Genomic DNA, 23,156 nt, shown 5'->3' with positions numbered 1-23,156 from the left:
TAGATCGCCAGCCACTGAAGGTAGATCACCATACAAGGGTCCATGAGGACTTATAGTACCTTTGCTACCTGCATGGACCCCAGCAGGATTTACTCCATCCCTTCAGTTGCTGGCGATTTTACGTAAGTAGCCACAATTAAAATAACAAACATTCTACGTTTAAAAGAGTAGTGGAAGTAGATATTCTTTGAATGACAGGAACTTACGAAATCCTCTAAGGGGGCATGAAATTGTAAGTCACACTGAAAAACGACACCAGCTCTCAAGAAGTTTTTCAGTATAGAACATTATCTTGATAGGGCTATGTTTGTTGTGGTCATTCTCGCTTGATCTTCATTTATTGCATAAGAATTTAAAGTGAAACCAATTACTTGTTTTACAGACTTTTATCCCCCAAATACCTGAAATAATTACAGATTTCTTTTTCTTTTTTTTTTTAAATGCAATTTAAAAAAATTATCAAACGTGAATGTCTAATTTATTAATGAATCATCATCACATTTAGAGTCTGCGACTTTAGCCACTAGTTCGATGCCCAAGTCTAGTCAAATTTGGTTTTCATTCTAGTAAGCACAGCTAATAATCCATATACATGTAATAACACTGAGTTTAATTGAAGATTATGCCAAGAGCCATGTTCAGGATAGTAGTCTCAAAAGAGATTGGCAGTACAGCTAAGGGCGCACAAACACGTACGGTATTCGACATAATAAGCGCCCAGGGCGCTCTCAAAATTAGAAATAGGGGGCTCTTATTAGAGTAATATTTTGGTGAAAAACAACAGAGTTGAAAGATTGTAAATTTCGTGGTTTATGCTGACAGCCTGATATGTTTATATACGACAGATATGTTTTTCCAGAATTTAATTTCCGATAATTATGGATGCATATAACACACGTATCATACAAGACTAAATAAGTCTTGTGTACATTGATCAATAAGAAGGGGTGCTAATTGGGATTGTTCACTATCCAATATATTAGCAAATATCGCTGTGGGCGCTTGTTAGAGCGTGCACTTATTATGCCGAATACAGTATTTGCTTCCGTTTGAAAAAGTTTTCAGTGAATGAGTTATCTGCCCTTGACAGTGGGACTGATGTGTATCAGTTGTGCGTAGCATTCCCAGAGCCGCTCGGAGATAAGCTGTACCAGGCGACTAAGTCCTTCCTGGAGGCCCATGTGTCAACTCTTCTCAAGGTCAGTAGATGCTAGACAAGGTTAAGTCCGAGGGTTACAATGTACCAAATACCATAGTCATCACTTTATTGAAAGGGGCGGCAGGGTAGCCTAGTCGTTAAAGCGTTCGCTCGTCACGCAGAAGACCCGGGTTCGATTCCCGACATGGGTACAATGTGTGAAGCCCATTTGTGGTGTCACCCGCAGTGATATTGCTAGAATGTTGCTAAAAGCGACATAAAACCTCACTCACTCACTCATTATTGAGTGCTCATGACAGAACTAGAAAGATGGTTGACACTATCTTGACATTTAGTGCTATACCAAATGTATATTGCATTGTCTTGAACCAAACGTTTTTTCTTTGTTTATAGTTTCAGATTTTGATAGTAAAAAATATAGTTGTTATGGACGAAAAAAATAAAATGTATTGTACAGGATTATTTGATCTTCTTAAAGTTTGATCTGGTTTGGAAGGTGAATTTTTTTTTTAAATTTTGGCCAGATTTGAGTCCTTGTAAATATTATAAATCAAAATTGTCAGTGACATTTTAATTTTATGGATTGGTTTGTCTGACATTTGGTTTTTGTTTAACATGTATATTTGACTTGTAATGACGATTTATCATTGGAAAATATACTGTTTATTGTCAGAGCAATTTTTATCATAGTTAGTAGGAAAGAACTATTTTTTCTGAGTTTTCGATTTTTAAGGTTTGCAGATCCGTTAACCAAGCCCAAAAAGTTGTCAGAATTTAGGCATAAAAAAAAGAATTGGTTCCCAGGCAATGTTTTTTGAAAATATTGTGCGGACAGGCAGTGTCTCTTTTTGTTGTTGTTTTTGTTGTTCAAACTAGTATGTAACCAAACAAACAGTTGTGTAATCAAATAAACAGTTGTATACAATCAACTTGGGAAAGGGCTTCCCTACATATATGTATTCTTTGATGAGTAAAATACTGTAATACAGTATTTGACTACCATTGGACTTGGAAGTATTAATTATTTTTTTATTTTTTTAAAAACGAAATAAAAATGAAATGTGTGGCAAACTTTATGATGATGCGGGCGGTGCCTGAGAACCAAGACTATTATTTTATTTTCCTAAGTGTTAACATATTTCCAATTGAATTTTTTGGTTTCTTCTCATACTTTATGTAACTGGTCTTTCATTTTATTTGAAACTAGTTGTGAAGCAGGTGTTAATGAAAGTGAAGAGAATGATGTTTTCCAATCCTAATTTACGAATATCTGTTTGGGTCATGTTTGCCTTAAATTCAAAAATGCTTGGGAATTTGTGTTAGGTTCTATCTGTCTGTCTGATAGTATGACCCTTCGCTGCTGTTTGTTAAATATCTGAAGCATCTGTTATAGTGCCTGAGTGGTGGTTGCAAATATGAGTTGATAATGTGACCTTGACCTTATTTTATCAATTTGCTTTTTGTTAGCGTGATACGTAATGGATCATGAACAAGGTATCATGATACGTATCGGATCTCACAGTTGATGTATCGCCCCAGGCCTATACACAACCTTGGTCAATTGCTTCCCATGACCTTGAAAATAAGGTCAAGGTCACCATTATCAACTAGATATGCATGCACTCTCATCCGTGGTGCGTAAGCCATCTTTCTCATAGACATCATGGCTAAGTACCTGACAATGACTATTTACTGTTGGCAGTGTCAAATATGGCGTATGAATGAAAATACTTTTTCACTATTAATTTTCGCGAATTAATGTTTACTGTAACAGTTATAAAAGCAAACACTTGAGGCATGAAGCGATACTTTTGCGACTGTGATTGATACTTGTAAACAATCGTGATCCACCGCTGCGTCAGTGTACTGTCCCACCACTAGTTGACTATGACGTTGTGTTGCAGGCCGTGCAGAGCTGTGGTTCGGAGAACCTTCTAGCCAACTACCACAAACACTGGGAGGAGTACAGTCAGGGCTCCCACTATCTGAACCAGCTGTATGGGTACGTACACTCTCTCACTCACTCACCCACTCCATGATCCACTCACTCACTCACTCACTCACTCACTCACTCACTCAATCACAGGGACGGTCGGGTAGCCAAGTTGTTAAAGCGTTCGCTCATCACGCAAAAGACCCAGGTTCGATTTCCGACATTGGTACAATGTGTAAAGCCCATTTCTGGTGTCCCCCGCAGTGGAATATTGCTGGAATATTGCTAAAAGCGGCGTAAAAACTCACTCACATGTTATGGAAGCGCAGGGGTAGCCTGGTTGTCAAATGGGTACAATGTGTGAAGCCCATTTCTGCAAGAGTATTTTCAGTACTCTCAGCTGCTAGCTTATTTGTGTATCTGGTCTTTGCTACAGCTACCTGAACTCCACGTTCATCCGGAAACAGAAAGTGAGTGACGCTGACCTCAACTATGGGGGATTTGCCATGGACATGGCGGACCAGATGCTGGAGATAGGAGAGGTGAGGGATGACGATTGCTTTGTTTTTGTTTAGTTGTTTGTTTGTTTGTTTGTTTGTTAATAAACACCCCATTCAGCAATATTCCAGCTTTATGATAGAAATCTGTAAATAATTGAGTCTGGACAACACAATCCAGTGATTGACATCATGAGCATCGATCCGCACAGTTGGATCATGATGACATGCATCAACAAGTCAGCGAGTCTGACCACCTGATTCCGCTAGTCGCCTCTTACAAGCATAGTGGCCTTTTACGGAAAGCATGGGTTGCTGTAATGAGGTTTGCAGGTGTTAGTGGTACATGATTGTAGGGTAGGGATACATGATTATAGATAGAGGTACATAATTATAGGTAAGGGTACATGATTGTAGGTAGGGGTACATGGTTGTAGGTTGGGGTACATGATTGTTGGGTAGTGGTACATGATTATAGATAGAGGTACATAATTATAGGTAAGGGTACATGATTGTAGGTAGGGGTACATGATTACAGGTAAGGGTACATGATTGTAGGTAAAGGTACATGATTGTAGGTAGGGGTACATGATTATAGGTAGGGCTACATGATTGTAGGTAGTGGTACATGATTGTAGGTAGGGGTACATGATTGTAGGTAGTGGTACATGATTGTAGGTAGGGGTACATGATTATAGGTAGGGGTACATGATTGTAGGTAATGGTACATGATTGTAGGTAGGGGTACATGATTGTAGGTAGGGGTATATGATTATAGGTAGGGGTACATGATTGTAGGTAGTGGTACATGATTGTAGGTAGTGGTACATGATTATAGGTAGGGGTACATGATTGTAGGTAGTGGTATATGATTATAGGTAGGGGTACATGATTGTAGGTAGTGGTACATAATTGTAGGTAGGGGTACATGATTGTAGGTAGGGGTACATGATTGTAGGTAGTGGTATATGATTATAGGTAGGGGTACATGATTGTAGGTAGTGGTACATGATTGTAGGTAGGGGTACATGATTACAGGTAAGGGTACATGATTGTAGGTAGGGGTACATGATTGTAGGTAAGGGTATATGATTATAGGTAGGGGTACATGATTTTAGGTAGGGGTACATAATTATAGGTAAGGGTACATGATTGTAGGTAGGGGTACATAATTATAGGTAAGGGTACATGATTGTAGGTAGGGATACATGATTGTAGGTAGGGGTACATGATTGTAGGTAGCGGTACATGATTGTAGGGTTGGGGTACATGATTGTCATCTTGATAATTGACGATGCAGGGTTGTTTGTCAAGCACAACCTTGTGACTTCCATCACTTACATCTCTCCTCCCACATGAATTCAAGCTGGGATAAAACTGAAAAAACTGTTGAAAGAAGCATAATTTTTTTGGTTATGTTTGTTTGTTGTTTAACGCCACACTTAGCAATATTCAAGCTATATGATGGCGGTCTGTAAATAATCGAGTCTGGACAAGACAATCCAGTGATTCACATCATGAGCATCGATCCATGCAGTTGGAACACGATGATATGCATCAACCAAAGAAGCATGGCACCCAACTTAGTCCAACAGTAGGACTTGCTGCTGTAACTGTGTGAACAAGATGCTTACAAATTGAGTGCTTATTTCAGCTTGCCCTGGACACATGGAAACGACTGATGATCGAGCCACTGAAGAATCAGCTTCTGAACCTGATATTACAAGAAGTCAAGAAGTAGGTCACGACAAACTTTGCTTGTTGCATGTCACTGAAATCATTTGGCAACAGCTTGTTACCAGAAAGGTGGCGGAGGGACATGGGTGGCCAAAACAACCTTACCGCTACCACTGTCATAAGCCTGTGGTAAGGTATCCGAGTAAGGATCACCTTAGCGCTAAGATTGATGACACCCAGGTCATCTGAGGTTCTGTAATTCACTGTGTGGAGTTACCTGGGTTGTTGTACAAAACAACCTTAGCGCTACCACTGTCAACAATGGTCAAAGTCTATGGTAAGGTATGGGAGTTAGGATCACCTTAGTGCTAAGGTTGACTGCACCCAGGTCATCTGAGGTTCTGTAATTCACTGTGAAGTTACCTCCCTTCATTGTGTAAAATTATGTATAATTTCTTTTGTTTGAGGGATGAATTAAAACAAAATTATTGTCTCCAAAGCTGAAAGCACAGCAAAGGGAGGTAACTTTGTCTCGTAAGGGGTATATAAGGGGCAAAGTTAAAACTTCATTTTCAGTCAGTGCACTAGAGTGTCCAGTATGTTGTAGCTATGTAGCTTGTTGTGTTAGGGAAAGGAGGAGAACTCCCTTCATTGTGAGGTCGTCATGAAGGTTCTGATTTTGTAAGATTGTGATTGTGCAGTGTCAAATTCTGTTTTGAACTGTACTTCACTAATTTTCAGCCTTGTCAGCACTTTTTGTGCTGTGTGTTACAGTAGTCGGTTAGCCCAGTGGTTAAAGCGTTCTCTCGTCACGCCAAAGACTCGGGTTCGATTCTCGACATGGGTACGATGTGTGAAGCCCATTTGTGATGTCCCCTGCCGTGATATTGCTGGAATATTGCTAAAAGCGGTGTAAAACCATACTTACTCACTCACTGTTACAGTATTCGTTCTCAAACATCAATGTATATTCATGTGTTCAGGGACAGGGGAGGTAACTCTGTGAACCAGACCGTTGTCCACGGTGTCATCAACTCATTCGTCAATGTTGAAGAATATAAGAAGAAGTATTCAATGCAGGTAAGTCACACAAGCTGTCTTGTAGGGAGCGTGGGTGGCCAAGAGTTGGGTCCCTTTGTTGGACCAGGAACCTATGTTCTGATTTGGATCTGCATCCCAGGCTATCCTCCAAAACAGTGTTTGAAATAATTTTAAAACCCAACAAGACAGGTGACGCTGGCAGATCACCCATAAATGTTACCTGCCCATCTTCAAAGTTACTTGTACCCGTGAAGATCCGGGGTAGAATAGGTCTTCAGCAACCTATGCTCATCGTTAAAGGCGAGGCGACTAACGGGATCGGGTGGTCAGGCTCGCTGACTTGGTTGATGCATGTCATGGATCCCAATTGCATGGATCGATGCTCATGATATTAATCACTGGATTGTCTGGTCCAGACTCGATTATTTACAGACCGCCGTCATATAGGTGGAATATTGCTGAGTGTGGCGTTAAACAACAAATAAACAAAACAAACAAACATACATACTTGGTGCCCTGTGTTGTTGCAGCTGTATGAAGAGCTGTTTGAGACGCCCTTCCTGCATGAGACAGGAGACTACTACCGACAGGAGGCCGCCAAACTGAAGGACGAGTACAACTGCTCAGACTACATGGAAAAGGTGAGACAACACAGGCACTTTCTCCCAAAGTGTGGCCGGCATTTTTCACAACTTTCAGGTTGTAGTAATATGGCTACAGTCAACTTACTGTCAGACTCTCCCTCATGAGGGGCTGGGGGGTAGCTCAGTTGTGTAAGTGTTTGTTCGTCATGGCTACAGTCAACTTACTGTCAAACTCTCCCTCATGAGGGGCTTTGGGGTAGCTCAGTTGTTTAAATGTTTGTTCGTCATGGCTACAGTCAACTTACTGTCAGACTCTCCCTCTTGAGCGCCAGGGGGGTAGCTCAGTTGTTAAGTGTTTGCTCGTCATGGCTACAGTCAACTTACTGTCAGACTCTCCCTCTTGAGCGCCAGGGGGGTAGCTCAGTTGTTAATTGTTTGCTTGTCATGGCTACAGTCAACTTACTGTCAGACTCTCCCTAAAGGAGGGGCTTTGGGGTAGCTCAGTTGTGTAAGTGTTTGTTCATCATGGCTACAGTCAACTTACTGTCAGACTCTCCCTCATTTTTACCAGTAACAAAGTGGTAATTATCGGTAAATGGGAACGCTATATCTTGGATCTAGATCGCAGCTGGTAAGACAAATGAACAGCTAAAAAATTCCAGAATGGCAAGTTGGACCAGCAAACATAACTTTCAGTCTTGTAGACTTGTAGACTTGTCATGTAAGACTATGTTGTGTTGCACAGGTGATACAGAAGCTGGACAATGAAGACTTCAGGAGTCGGAAGTTCCTGCACCCCAGCTCCTACACCAAGGTGACCCATGAGTGCCAGCAGCGCATGATCGCCGACCACCTGCAGTTCCTCCATGGCGAGTGTCGCGAGATGGTGCAGGTGGAGAAGAGAAAAGGTAACAATCCATGTTTTATATCTCCTCTTGTATTTCTTCTTTCTTTCGTCCATGTGGTGGGGGCATGGGTGACCCAGTCGCCTAAGGTGCCGCAATTCACTGTGCAGAGTTGCGTCCCTTGGGCACGCCAGAAATCTATGATTGTGGGTTCGAATCCCGGTTCTCCCCGATTATGTTTCTAGGTTCTAGTGGAAAACGTCTGAGACCTGCATAAATTTGGGCAGTCATCATACATTAAGCTGACACCCTGCGATATAACTGGAATACTGTTATAAGTGGTGTTAAACCCAACTCACTCACTCCTCCATGTGGGGAGCTCCCCAGCAACCTATGCTGGTTGTAAGAGGCCATTCAGAGGATCGATGGTCAGGATTGATGACTTCTATGCCATCGGTGTGTGTACAAAATCGTTAACTGGATCCAGCCTTTATTATTTGCCGTCACGTAGTTTGAATATTGCTGAGTGCAGGGTTAACTACAAACAAACAAATCCTTCTTTCTTTGACATGTTCCAATGGCCTTCTCTTCCTTTGGGAATTCAAAGCAGAATAGGTCACCGGTACTCTATACCCCATGAAATGTTTGGTTTGATTGGTTGTTTGGTGTTTAGAGCCGCACTCAGCAATATATCAGCAATATGACAGCAATCTGTTATCAATCCACGCAATTGGAATCGATGACATGCATCAACCAAGTCAGCTAGCCTGACCACCCAATCCTGTTAGTCGCCTCTTACGACAACCATTGTCACCTTTTACGACAAGCATGGGTTGTTGAAGACCGGATCTTCACAGGTCCTAGACTGAAATGAGGACTGTGTGGTCACAATGGATGACCTGCCAGGGAATTTAGAGTTACCTCCCTTGGTTGTTCACACCCACAACTGACTTGATCGTTCGAGAAGTTTCAGGATGTGACAATTTCTAGAAAGCAGACTACCTGTGTATAAGAACGACACTGGGGCAATTCGAGGCCTTTTACGACCCGACTTATGGCTTGTGCAAGGTTGTTTGTTTGTTTGTACTGGGTATATATTTTTTTTATTGATTTTACCATGAAACATACTTTAAATTGCTATTTTTTGTTTATAATTCTTCTGTATTCTCATTTTGTACTTTGTTTGTTTGTTGTTTAATGCCGCACTCAGCATTATTCCAGCTATATGGCGTCAGTCTGTAAATATTTGAGTCTGGACATGACAATCCAGTGATTGACATTATGAGCATTGATCTACGCAATTGGGTACGATAACATGCATCAACCACTGGATGACCTGCCTGATTGTGCGTCATATGCTGACCCAGACAGTTTTAGGCATATATGTGCAATAATCTTAAATGCGACATTAACCCATTTCACTTTCTTCTGTAAGTATAAGTCACTTGTCTGCTTTGTTAAGACTCGAATGTTTACAGGCAGAGGTGTTGTGCCAGAATGTTCACTCACTCATACATTGTCTCCGTATTCCAGACCTGACAAACATGTACAGCCTGTTGAAGCCGATACAGTCCGGTCTAGGTGTCCTCATGCAGGAAGTGGAGGATCATATAAAACACACTGGCCTTGAGGCTGTCCGCTCTCTCAAGGGGGAAAATGTAAGTCTGACGTCATTCAATGTAGATGTAAAACACACTGGTCTTGAGGCTGTCCGCTCTCTCAAGGGGGAAAATGTAAGTCTGACCTCATTCAATGTAGACGTAAAACACACTGGTCTTGAGGCTGTCCGCTCTCTCAAGGGGGAAAATGTAAGTCTGACCTCATTCAGTGTAGATGTAAAACACACTGGCCTTGAGGCTGTCCGCTCTCTCAAGGGGGAAAATGTAAGTCTGACCTCATTCAATGTAGATGTAAAACACACTGGTCTTGAGGCTGTCCGCTCTCTCAAGGGGGAAAATGTAAGTCTGACCTCATTCAGTGTAGATGTAAAACACACTGGTCTTGAGGCTGTCCGCTCTCTCAAGGGGGAAAATGTAAGTCTGACCTCATTCAGTGTAGATGTAAAACACACTGGTCTTGAGGCTGTCCGCTCTCTCAAGGGGGAAAATGTAAGTCTGACCTCATTCAATGTAGACGTAAAACACACTGGTCTTGAGGCTGTCCGCTCTCTCAAGGGGGAAAATGTAAGTCTGACCTCATTCAGTGTAGATGTAAAACACACTGGCCTTGAGGCTGTCCGCTCTCTCAAGGGGGAAAATGTAAGTCTGACCTCATCGAAGCAATGTAGATATAAATACACTGGTCTTGAAGCTGTCCGCTCTCTCAAGGGGGCAAATGTAAGTCTGACCTCATCGACACAATATTGATATAAAACACACTGGTCTTGAGGCTGTCCGCTCTCTCAATGGGGAAAATGTAAGTCTGACCTCATCGACACAATGTTGATATAAAACACACTGGTCTTGAGGCTGTCCGCTCTCTCAAGGGGGAAAATGTAAGTCTGACCTCATCGACGCAATGTAGATGTAAAACACACTGGTCTTGAGGCTGTCCACTCTCTCAAGGGGGAAAATGTAAGTCTGACCTCATCGACGCAATGTTGATATAAAACACACTGGCCTTGAGGCTGTCCGCTCTCTCAAGGGGGAAAATGTAAGTCTGACCTCATCAATGCAATGTTGATATAAAACACCCGGCCTTGTGGCTGTCCGGTCTCTCAAGGGGGAAAATGTAAATCTGACCTCATCCACGCAATGTTGATATAAAACACACTGGTCTTGAGGCTGTCCGCTCTCTCAAGGGAGAAAATTTAAATCTGACCTCATAGACGCAATGTAGACGTAAAACACACAAACCTCGAGGGTATCCATTCTCTCAAGGGTAAAAACATGAGTCTGGCAACATCTCCACAATTCAGATGTAAAAAACCACTAACTTTAAGGCTGTCTTACTCACACTTACGAGAATAAAACTATTCCTTGTTGAAGTTTTATCAGTGTATATGTCAGATTTATAAATCTATTCTTCAATATGTTAATTGTGCTGTTTTGAAAAAAATTGGAAATATCCTCTTTCTAATATTTCTCGTCTTGTTGGAGCTGTCGGGTAGCCTAATGGTTAAGGCGTTAACTCGTCACACCGAAGACCCGTGTTCGATTCCCGACATGGGTACAATATTTGTGATGTCCCCCCGCTGCCATATTGCTGGAATATTGCTAAAAGCGGCGTAAAACCATCTTGGCTTGCTGGATGGGAGTGAGGTCGCTGCAATATGAATGATCAACTCTATTTTGACAGGTGCCTGGGCAGTTTGTGGAGTCCATGTTAGAAGTGCACAGTAAATATACAGAACTTATACAAAGTGTCTTTCATGCTGATCAGCAGTTTGTTGGTGCCCTTGATAAGGTGAGTCAGCACTAGAACTTGTTTGGAACTTTATTTGTAGTGAGGGGCGGTTGGGTAGCCTGTTGGTTAAAGCATTCGCTCGTCACGCCGAAGACCTGGGTTCTATTCCCGACATAAGTACAATGTGTGAAGCCCATTTCTGGTGTCCCCCGCCGTGATATTGCTGGAATATAGCTAAAAGCGGCGTAAAACCATACTCACTCACTCACTTATTTGGAGTGAATGTCAGTGGCAGCAAATGTTTTTACACTGGTAAAACGTCTCTTGCTGTCAGCATCTGTGAGTGAGTGGAATTTAGAGTTACCTCCCTTGGTTGTTCACAACCATAACTGTCTTGATCGTTCGAGAAGTTTCGGGATGTGACAATTTCTAGAAAGCAGACTACCTGTGTATAAGAACGACACTGGGGCAATTCAAGGCCTTTTGCGACCCGACTTATGGCTTGTGCAAGGTTGTTTGTTTGTTTGTACTGGGTATATATTTTTTTTATTGATTTTACCATGAAACATACTTTAAATTGCTTTTTTGTGTTTATGATTCTTCTGTATTCTCTTTTTGTACTTTGTTTGTTTGTTGTTTAATGCAGCACTCAGCATTATTCCAGCTATATGGCATCAGTCTGTAAATATTTGAGTCTGGACATGACAATCCATTGGCATTATGAGCATTGGTCTACGAAATTGGGATACGATGACATGCATCAACCAAGTCAGTGAGCCTGACCACCCGATCCCGTTAGTCGCCTCTTACGATAAGCATAATCGCCATTTACGGCAAGCATGGTTGCAGAATACTTGTTCTAACCCGGATCTTCACATATTTTTTTGTGCAAATAATTTTATGAGCATAGTAGTACTCCATTCCCTCTCTATTCACTGAAAATGTATGAAGACTGGAGTAAATTCATGATGAAGTGCATAAAATTGTTGCCGGGACTAGATGTCTAATGCGAATGTTGTTTTTTCCAGGCGTGTGCAGCTGCTATCAACTTCCGCTCTAATCCTAAAATGGCTTGCAAATCAGCAGAACTGGTCAGTACCAAGTTTCAATCTGAATTGAACAAACTATGTGCATGAAATCCAATCAATCTCCTTATAATCAGATCTTTTACTCCGATACGATACCTTTCTGTGTGAATGTCTGACAGTCCCTCCATAGGTTGTGGCAGGTGAACTTTCTATTCAGACGTCAGCATCAAGGCTTCTACATTCTCGGCATGAGTGAGTGAACCATTCAGACCAGTGTATATGATTTCTGTATCTTGAAAATGCATGTAAGCAGGGAGTTCAGAATGGAAGTAATAAAAACCATGCCAGTTCATTTTTGTTGATATTTGATACATTCTGTTGCTTTTGTTTATATATCCTGGGACCGCTTAAATAAATCGATGGTAGTGCTAGGACTGCTTAATTCCTGTACTTAGCAATAACATAGACTTATCAATAATTGTAGCACTAAGATTGCTTTGTGCAGTCGGTCCTGTTGTTTCTGAGTACCATGGCATCAACACCCAAAAAGGAGTTTTATGTTGAAACTTTCTTATTTGGGAAGATGATAAAGATATGAAGCCGAATTGGTTTAGAAAGCTGACGTTTGATTGGCTCAAGAACCCGCTCATCCTTCATTTTGATTGGCTCAGTGTTCACCTGCCGAAACCTTCCATAGAGGGATTGTTAGATCATGCAGAGAGGTGTAGTATGGCAGGGACATCTGATAATATTGACATTGAAAGCATTGTTATTGACTTTGACAACTGGTAAACAAAATATAACCAGTTTTGTTATTAGTTGTATCGTTTAACCTAAAATCTACAATTCAAGAAATTCACTCACAAATGATGTTTACCTTGAAATTGATCAACAAAACGGCAGAAAAGCGGAAGTGACTTTTGTTTAACATTGTTATCTCCCCTTCAAAATGGCGGAAACTGACTATATTTTCTTTAGTATGTAGAAAATAGGATCTGCATGTCGAATCAGTTTAATCAGTGTCAATCTGTCAAATACTTCAGCTGTAATATAACACAATATAGATACCTGTTTCGCAATACAGTAAACTACGTTTATTACGAACACGCTTATAATGAACTGACCGATATCACAAACTTATTTTTTAGTCCCGGCCATTTGTTGAATATATGCTTATATATGTGCTTATAACAAACTACGGATATTACGAACTAAAATTAGTGGTCCCTTTTAGTTCGTTGCAACTGTAGTTTACTGTATATTACAGTACAATGTTTTATCCAATACACAGCCCTATTGATAACTTCGCCATGATGTGTTATTCATGTTGAGGAGACATAATGCTAAACATGACATCAAGCTTTTTGTCTCAATGCTAGTTTATGTGTATATGTTGTTGTTTTTTTACAGCTTGCTCGATATTGTGATGGGTTGTTAAAGAAGAGTTCCAAGGGTATTTCCGAGACCGAGCTCGACGACAAACTAGCCAACTGTATAACTGTATTCAAGTACCTAGATGATAAAGATGTCTTTCAAAGGGTAACGTACAATATGTTTATGTACATGTTTGTAGTCGGGGCACAGGTGGCCCAGTCGTCTAAGGCGCCACGATTCGCTATGCAGAGTTGCGTCCCTTGAGCACGCCAGAAACCTATGATTGGGGGGTTCGAGTCCCGGTTCACACTGATTATATTTCTAGGTTTGTCAGCACCATACCCGTTCTCGTGGGTTTCAACGAAGTGGTAAACGTCTGAGACCTGCATCACTTGGGGCTTTCCTCCCACATTGAGCTGACACGCCGTGATATAACTGGAATACTGTTAAAAGCGGCGTTAAACCCAACTCACTCACTCATGTTTGCAGTCACTGTTTGCAACTTGCAGTGAATGGTATTTGATAAAACCAGGGGTACGTTGCAAAGCACCAATCGCTTGCAAGCGATGTCCAGTGATTCGCCTTTCAATGGGACGCTAACTTTCAGCTGCTTGCAATCATACCATTCGCTGACTGAGGTCGCTTCATTCTCAAACCAAAATGGCGGCTGAGTTTGACAGCGGAACAAGAAATTCGGGACTGGATCAACTGGAAAATGGGCAAAGGTAGCTAACATCCCACCATCCTCAGTCAGCTCCACAACTTCAAAGTAGTCATAAATTTAATCGGGGGCACGGGTGGCCCAGTCGTCCAAGGCGCCACGATTCGCTGTGCAGAGTTGCGTCCCTTGGGCACGCCAGAAACCTAGGATTGTGGGTTCGAATCCCGGTTCGCCCCGATTATGTTTCTAGGTTTGTCAGCACCATACCCGTGCTCGTGGGTTTCACCAAAGTGGTAAACGTCTGAGACCTGCATCACTTGGGGCTTTCCTCCCACATTAAGCTGACACGCCGCGATATAACTGGAATACTGTTAAAAGTTGTGTTAAACCCAACTCACTCACTCACTCACTCATAAATTTCATCAGTTCATCATCAAGCCTCTTCATTACGTTCTTCATTACGGCAAGGCAACCAAATGGTAGTTGCGTCGCCATTTTGGAAGAGTGAGCAATCTCTTTGACCTGTTGCAGGCCAAGGGATGAGCGATTAATTTGCTTACTCTAAGCCATTTGTGGCCTGCAATGCACCCCATGTCATCTCCATGTTATGACCTTTTTCCTTGATTGTTGATTTGAATCATTGTAAATAGTTTCATATATTTGTTTTATGATTAACAAACATTATGTATTTGTCAAGACTAAAGAGGAGGTGGGGTAGCCTAGTGGTTAAAGCGTTGGCTTGTCATGCCGAGAACCCAGGTTCCATTCCTCACATGGGTTCCATTTTCTGGTGTCCCCCGCCATGATAATGCTGGAATATTGCTAAAAGCGGTGTGTAACCAAACTCACATCCTCACTCACCCAAGACTCAAGTTTGGAATTATTGATGTAACTGTGAATGTGTTTTGAATTACTTTCAATATTTTGGCTACATGTTGATTGGAATGGTCATTTTTATAAAGCGGGCACTGGTTGCCCTGTCATCTAAGGGGCTTCACTTTCGCTGTGCAGAGTTGCGCCCCTTGGGCACACCAGAAACCTATAACGGTGGATTCGAATCCTGGTTCACTCACTTATGTTTGTCAGCACCATAACCCGTTTCACCAAAGTGGTAAATGGCTTACCTCCACATTAAGCTGACACGCCGTGATATAACTGGAATACTGTTAAAAGCAGCCTTAAACCAACTCGCTCACTCTTTTTATGAAAATGTTTTCTCATTAAATATTGTGCATGTTAAACCTGTGATTGCAGTTTTATTCTCGAATGCTTGCCAAGCGCCTGATCTACAGTCAGTCCACCTCCATGGATGCGGAGGAAGCCATGATCAACAGGCTCAAGGTAGGGCGACAAGGATAGGACACCATTTCGTATTCTGGGAACCTGGGATTCTGTTTGTTACAGGATATTTATTTGGTCAATGTTTCAAAAACAATATATTTCTGTGAAAGAAGGAGATGAATAACATTTCAGGATCTCCATCAAGCATAGCAAGCAATTATAATTTTCTTTGGTAAAACTTGATAACACATTATTTGGATTTGGGTCCCCACCTTTTACAATTGTGGGGGAGGGTCAGTGATTCTTGTTTGACACAGATGTTTTTTCGGTCATTGCTTCGAAATGTTCGAATCAAGCAATTCATTATTTTAGTGACACACTTTTTTCAGGATATCCAGCAAATGTATTCTTTTGGTAAAATCTAATGACTTTTTTTAGTTTTTCCATTTTTATCCTGAAACAAATTATTCTTATTGTATGTGTTCACCAGCTGGGATTTGTGTTTACAGCAAGCGTGCGGGTATGAGTTCACCAACAAGCTCCACCGAATGTTCACCGACATGAGCATCAGCTCGGATCTCAACAACAAGTTCTCGGACTTCACCAAAGAGGACAGTTCCAGGGACCTGGGAGTCAACTTCTCTATTCTTGTCCTACAGGTAAACACCTCATACACCAAGTCGCAATTTGTATTGTTGAATGTTTGGACAGGGGAACAGGTTGCCCAGGCGATACAAGCTTATGTGCAGAGTTGTGGCCCTTAGTCAGGACAGAATCCGGTGCTGGTAGACTCGAATCCAAGATTCACACCGATTATGATTCATGGTTTGTCAGCATCGTACCCATTATCAAGGGCCACAGAAGAGGTAAATTTCTGCGAACTGGATCGCTTTCGGCTTTCCCCAAAATTATGCTGGTGCAGTTGTTTCCCTTACTTGTGTCAGAATCTGGAGATGAGTTTTAATCCAATACGTTCCCTGATTATCATTCTGGATCTGTCAGCACCACACTCGTCTTTGTGACCTTCACTCTAGGTCCTGCTTCATCTTTCCTCCCACGTGAGGGGCGGTCGGGTAGCCTAGTGGTTAAAGCGTTCGCTGGTGTTCCCCGCCGTGATATTGCTGGAATATTGCTAAAAGCGGTGTAAATCCATACTCACTCACTCACTCCTCCCACGTGATGTTGACATTGACCTATTCCTGGTCTGATAACACACCACCCGTTAAAATCCAGGTTAGAAAAGGTATTCAGCAACCCATGCTTGCCGTAAAAGGTGACTATGCTTGTCGTAAGAGGCGACTGATGGGATTGGGTGGTCAGGCTCGCTGACTTGGTTGATGCATGTCATCGTATTCTAATTGCATGGATCGATGTTCATGATGTCAATCACTGGATTGTCTGGTCCAGACTCGATGACTTACTGACCACCGTCATATAGCAGAAATATTGCTGACTGCGGCATTAAACAACAAACAAACAAAATCTGGTACCACACTGCAAGCTGACATGAATTTGAGGTAGTCTAACTTTACATTTTATACCTCATTTCAATTCGGATCCGAGCATAGTTGGATTATCTTCTATGTGTGTGAACATAGTCTGGCTAAAACATTGTTAAATGGAATTTGAAACTTGAAAACAGCCAGGATTAATCGCAAAGTATTAACAATTTCTGGCTGAATAACAATCTATTTCTCAGTCTGACAATATGTCTTCATGAGCTGGCTATGAATGCCAGAAACCCTAAAATGATTTCAGATTTGATTTCTTGTATATTTGATACCCAAGACTGAAACACATTCAATGCCTATATTTTATCCGTCATGAAGCCGTCAGGATGACATACATCATAAAATATTCCTTGACCTCCATGTTTGATGATAGTTTCCACATCGCCAATTAAACATTATTTGCTGCCTATAATTGATAGAAACCTTCCCCTGGGGATTCTGGTTGTAAGAGGTGACTAGTGGATCGGGTGGTCATCCTCAGTGCCTTGGTTGATAGCGTGCCCTTTTTCCCCCTCAGTGTACATCGTTGCAAAAATATATTGATCACTGGATTGTCTGGTCAACTGTCATGAAACCGCAAGATCAATTTTAACTAAAATGACAAGATGTGGGACCAGTGAAGATCCGGGGTAGAGTAGGTCTTCAGCAACCCATGCTTGCCGTAAAAGGTGACTATGTTTGTTGTTAGAGGCAACTAACAGGATCTGGTGGCCAGGCTTGCTGACTTTGTTGATGCATGTCATCGATCCCAATTGTGTGGATCGATGCTCATGATGTCAATCACTGGATTGGCTGATCCAGGCTCGATTATTTACAGACTGCCGTCATATAGCTGGGATATTGCTGAGTGCGGTGTAAACAACAAACAAACAAAACAAAATGACAAGATGTGTTTTTGTGCTCAAGTCCATCTTGAAACACATTGAATGAGATTCTAACCCGAATGACATTACCGTTGTATCTGATTATCTCATACCTAAATACAAAGAACGACTTTATTTGATTTTTGTGCATTTTCAAAGTGTGTCCGTATAGCTGTAATAATGCTGAGTGTGGCGTTAAACATCAACAACCAAAGTAATAAAACCCCAATTCATCTTCCTGTTTTCTTGTAGGCTGGGGCCTGGCCGATAGCTCAGAGTAATCTTCCTTCATTTGCCTTACCTCAGGAGCTGGAAAGGAGTGTTAGAATGGTGAGAAAATTTAGAGAATTTATCCTTGACATGCATTGAATATATACCACTAAAATCATGGTGAGGATTAGCAATTCTTTCATATTGCTAGAGTTAATCTGTCATGCCATTGACTGTAGTGGAGACACGGGTGGCCCAGTCTTGTAAGGCACCACAATTCGCTGTGCAGAGTTGCGTCCCTTGGGCACGCCAGAAAGCTATGATTGGTTCGAATCCTGGTTCTCCCCGATTATGTTTCTAGGTTTGTCAGCACCATACCTGTGCTCATGGGTTTCACTGAAGGGGTAAATGTCTGAGACCTGCATCACTTGGGGCTTTCCTCCCACATTAAGCTGACACACTCGCTGACTTGGTGACAATGCTCATGATGTCAATCACTGGATTGTATGGTCTTGATTATTTACAGACCGCCATCATATAGCAGGAATATTGCTGAGTGCTGTGTTAAACAACAAACTAACAAACAAACAAACTTAAGTAATGTTTACATAGCTGTAATGATCTGTCCTGGGTCTGTGGTGATTGGGTCCGTGGTATTTATCGTTATAGAATAGAGATATGATACACTGCAATATGGATATGTATTATATGTATATATTTCTGTTGCAGTTTGAACTTTTCTACAACAAAAATTTCAGTGGTAGAAAGTTAGCCTGGATGCATAGCTTTTGTAATGGTAAGACATTTACGTAGTTCTTTGAGTATTATTTTCTAGTTCAAGCTTGGCATGATGTTTGTCATCTGTTTGTTGTAAGCTTTTAATTTTTTTTATATCTCCAAGAACCACGAGGTCTTTGCAAGATTGATCAAGTTATTGTGTCTCCACAAGGACCTCACGGAGTTCTGATTTGATTCTAAATATGGCCGCCATGTCAGACATATTGAAAATGTCAGTTTCTCGGCCTGTTTCTCCTTATGTCATAATGATATTTGATTAGCACTTATTTGTGGTATGTGAAAAGAAAGACAGAACTTAAAACAGTTTCAGTTGTCTTTGTCTTCTTGTGCATAGAGGGGCGGAGGGGTAGCCTAGTGGCTCGTCATGCTGTAGACCTGGCTTCGATTCGCCACATGGGTATAATGTGTGAAACCCATTTGTGGTGTCTCTTGCTGTGATATTGCTGGAATATTGCCAAAAGGGGCGTAAAACCACACTCACTCACTCCTGTGCATAGATCAATGTTCATGGTGTCAATCACTGAATTGTCAGGTCCAAACTCTATTATTCATAGACCGCCATCATATGGCCAGAATATTGCCGAGTGTAGTGATAAACAACAAACAAACAACCAATTGATGTCTTAACACAGGAGTGTTGATGCTTATACATATAACTGTGTCCTTTTTTGGATGTGTGATTTTAAATCTTCCCTCGCTCACTGACATTTTTGGACAAGCCTGCAGTAAGGACCAACACATATATGCATTATTGATTTACGTCTGTTCTAGTTGAAATGAAGTTTAACTATCTGAAGAAGACGTACTTTGTGACGATGGGCACGTTCCATATGGGCATCCTACTGCTGTTTAACAGCGCCGACAGTGTGGACAAGCTTGCATTCAGCTTTATACAGAAACACACAACGCTACCTGAGCGAGAGTTGGTCAAACAACTACAGTCACTCATAGATACCAAAATTATCTCACATGAAGTAAGTTTGTCATCCAGTTGTGGATCTTCCCGAGGCAAGGGAGTTAACTGACTCCAAAAGTCCAGTCACCCTTGCCGAACTAGGCTGCAATTATGGTTACATTTTGGCTGGACTAACGAGTCCATGCATAGTCCAGTCGAAATCGGCATCCAGTTAACAAACCTGCAGATTTCAGTCGACAGCAGGATTTCTAAAGAATTTGAACCGTCAACTTGGCGTTGACAGATATTTTACAAATCTTTTCATGTTTTTAATCAAGGTGCTCACGCGATTTGATGCAGTTCGGAGGTAAGATCGTCTAGACTGGGCGCCACCATTTTGTTCGAAGCAAATGTAAATGATAAGTGAGGTAGAATCTGATTGGTCAATAGGAGGGGATAACTCGTAATAGCCACAGGTGGCGCTTCGATCGAACCCAGGAATTGCACCCTAGTTCAGCAAGGGTGGAAACTGGACTTTTATGGTCTGTTAATGCCCTTGCCTCGGGGAGATGCTAGTTATCTTGTGTGAACCTAATGTTATAGATTGTCTGCTCCTGAACTAATTTGTTCCTACTCTGTTTAAGGTGCATTGTCATTCAGTTTGCTCGAACTCACAAATGGGCACAGGTGGCCTTGTCTTCTAAGGTGCACGTTTCGCTGTGCAGAGTTGCGTCCCTTGGGCACGGCAGAAACCTGTGATCGTGGATTCGAATCCAGGTTCGCCCAGGGGTCGTTTTAACTGCTGCCTGTTGGCCCGTGGCCAGATAAAATTACAAAGGGCTTACTGAAACGTAAAGTAGATGGCCCATCTGGTTTGTCAAAATTTCACCCTTTCTCTGTGAATGTTTATTTTTTTTAATTTTATCATCTCGGTAGAGTAACAGCCAGCTGCCATTTTGTAATGTGTACAACACTATCTTTATTTGCTCATAAGTCACTATGAAATGAGGCAAATGGAAGCCAAGATTTAATCTCAGGTTGCAGGAAAATAACATTTGAGAGCCCAGCTAGTTGGCTAGTTGACTTCAGTCTCGGCCACTTCACGATCTCCACCATTTCGTTGTAGCCAGTTTGGATGGAGAAAGGCCTGTATTAAAAGGAACATGCCCTGCTGGCTACATACAGATTTGTTGTTAAAACTACCCATGTTTATCTACCTTGAGTTTTCTGTTAGAGATGTCAAGTGTAGTCTGGTCTGATGGATTGGTCTTGGATAGTGGGGCAATAGCAACATGACCTTATGTTACAGGGGGAAATCACGACACAGAGCGACTTTGAGTTAAACTTAGCTTACAACAACAAGAGGACCAAGTTCAAGATCACTGCAGCTGTACAAAGAGATTCTCCACAGGTATGTTGTGTTAATGCAGGTGTGTTGTGGCTATATTGTCATGGGTTGTGACCATTGTCATGAGATGTGACTATAATGTCATGAGGTGTGACTGTATTGTCATGGGGTGTGACTGTATGGTCATGGGTTGTGACTATTGTCATGAGGTGTGACTATAATGTCATGAGTTGTGACTGAATTGTCATGAGGTGTGACTGTATTGTCATGGGGTGTGACTGTATTGTCCTGGGATGTGACTGTATTGTCCTGGGATGTGACTGTATTGTCATGGGGTGAGACTGTATTGTCCTGGGGTGTGACTGTATTGTCATGAGGTGTGACTGTATTGTCACGAGTGTGTTTTGTCATGGGCTGTGATTGTTATCCCCCTTTCAAACAAAGTTTTACGGGAGTATGCACATAGAAACAAGCTCCACCTGTCCATCCATCGTCACATTTCTTTTCTGGAGCAGAACAGTGAAACCATTCAATACATCTTCACGAACGTCGCTATGTGGCTGAAATAATGCTGATGCTGTATTGAATTTTAAGTCACTCACTCATGAATGTTTGTAAACACATTAGGCATGCACGCAACTGGTGCTTTTAACTATTTTCTTTTTGCAATTCCATGGCAACAATTTTTATTTTGAATGAGGGTAGGCATGTTATCTAATTCCAAAACAGGTGTTGGATCCAGGGTATTTTTGTGCTCTTTCAGACTTTGTGTTTGTGTTTTCTTTTGCTAAAATCATAATTTCAGAATTGAGGGGGCAAAGAAAGAAGCAAAAAAAATTTGAAAGCTGATAAACCCAAGAACCCACTCATTATTCACTTAGAGAGGGTGGTCCAAGTTTCATATGGAGGTGTATTCAGATCTTTATGCAGAGACGTATCATATCGGAGTAAAGATCAATCTCATTAAAATCAGATCTAAGTTCTTGCTGCTGCTAAACAAAGATCTGAGGACATCCCATTACAGGTCATGTCAGAACGACCTTTCCCGAAATTTGCCCGCCACTGAAATAACTTACAAGAAGTCAACATCAGCTGATTAGAAGGCAGCTTTACGGCACTCGTTTCAACCTGTTGACTTCCATTTCAGACTATGCTTGAAAAATATGTTGACACTGTCCTAGATTGAAATTTTGAAAACTGAACAAAGAACTTTCCGGAAGGTCTAATATATGGTTGAGATTGCATAGCAGTGCTTCCCACAACCTGTGCAACGCCTCCTCTGTTCACACGTTTATCCCACGGAGGCGAGAGATAGACGATAATCTTGGCGGAATCAGTACGGGCTGGAACTGTCGTTCGGAATGTTTTCGAGGTTGCATGATTTTCACATTCACTGTTATGATCTGGTAAGCGACGCACTGATTGGTCGGATGAAAGGTCGTCCTGACGTGACCCATTAATGGATGTCCTCGACTCTTTCTTTAGCGATAGCGAGAACTAAGATCTGATTTTAATGAGATTGGAGTAAAGATCTGATTATTGTGAAATTGTGAGATTGTTATGTCAAGCTGTCTGACTGTTTTGTCAATGTGATTGTACTATGTATGATTTTGACTACAGGAAGTAGAAATGACCCACTCTGCCGTGGACGAAGATCGTAAGATGTATGTGCAAGCTGCGATTGTCCGCATCATGAAGGCGAGAAAGGTTCTCAAACATAATCTTCTCATACAGGAGGTAAGAACGTCAAGCTGGGAATGTCAGGATGTGAGTGTGCATATACTGCCTTATGGAGATATTCCACATTCATGAGGCGCGCAGGTGGTCCAGTAGCCTAAGCCACTGAATGTCACTGTCCATAGTTGAGTCTCAAAACTCCCATGATCCGCTGGTCTCGAGTTCGAATTTAAGATTCACTCTGATTATTATCCTTGGTCTGTAGGGGTGTAATATGTCAGGATGTAACTGAAATATTGTTCAAAAGTGACTCCACTCACTCATGGGTTCACAAAGCTGTAAATGTCTAAGATCTTGGACTTTCCGGCTGTGTTAATCTGACATGACATGATGCTGTTTAAAACAGAATTAAACACCACATAACACTCA

The 23,156-nt window shown here is 41.7% G+C and overlaps 1 protein-coding gene across 1 annotated transcript in view; it reads left to right on the top strand.

Moving 5' to 3' along the window:
- LOC139470284 (cullin-2-like) overlaps positions 1-23,156 on the top strand; it is a 35,914-nt gene that overhangs the window by 7,298 nt on the left and 5,460 nt on the right. Inside the window, exons 3-20 of the mRNA XM_071252642.1 lie at positions 1,097-1,199; positions 3,064-3,161; positions 3,529-3,634; positions 5,244-5,326; positions 6,250-6,346; positions 6,838-6,948; positions 7,637-7,799; positions 9,270-9,394; positions 11,034-11,141; positions 12,110-12,172; positions 13,520-13,648; positions 15,399-15,485; positions 15,935-16,084; positions 18,052-18,129; positions 18,739-18,805; positions 19,579-19,781; positions 21,012-21,113; positions 22,671-22,787. Coding sequence (XP_071108743.1) covers positions 1,097-1,199; positions 3,064-3,161; positions 3,529-3,634; positions 5,244-5,326; positions 6,250-6,346; positions 6,838-6,948; positions 7,637-7,799; positions 9,270-9,394; positions 11,034-11,141; positions 12,110-12,172; positions 13,520-13,648; positions 15,399-15,485; positions 15,935-16,084; positions 18,052-18,129; positions 18,739-18,805; positions 19,579-19,781; positions 21,012-21,113; positions 22,671-22,787 — 1,990 coding nt within the window. The remainder of the gene's footprint in view (positions 1-1,096; positions 1,200-3,063; positions 3,162-3,528; positions 3,635-5,243; positions 5,327-6,249; positions 6,347-6,837; positions 6,949-7,636; positions 7,800-9,269; positions 9,395-11,033; positions 11,142-12,109; positions 12,173-13,519; positions 13,649-15,398; positions 15,486-15,934; positions 16,085-18,051; positions 18,130-18,738; positions 18,806-19,578; positions 19,782-21,011; positions 21,114-22,670; positions 22,788-23,156) is intronic.

Source organism: Haliotis cracherodii, unplaced genomic scaffold (assembly GCF_022045235.1).
Source record: "Haliotis cracherodii isolate W230 unplaced genomic scaffold, xgHalCrac1.p SCAF_20, whole genome shotgun sequence".
NCBI lineage: Eukaryota > Metazoa > Mollusca > Gastropoda > Lepetellida > Haliotidae > Haliotis > Haliotis cracherodii.
The sequence above is the reverse complement of the archived record's forward strand: the minus strand, read 5'-3'. Positions and strand labels throughout refer to the sequence as shown.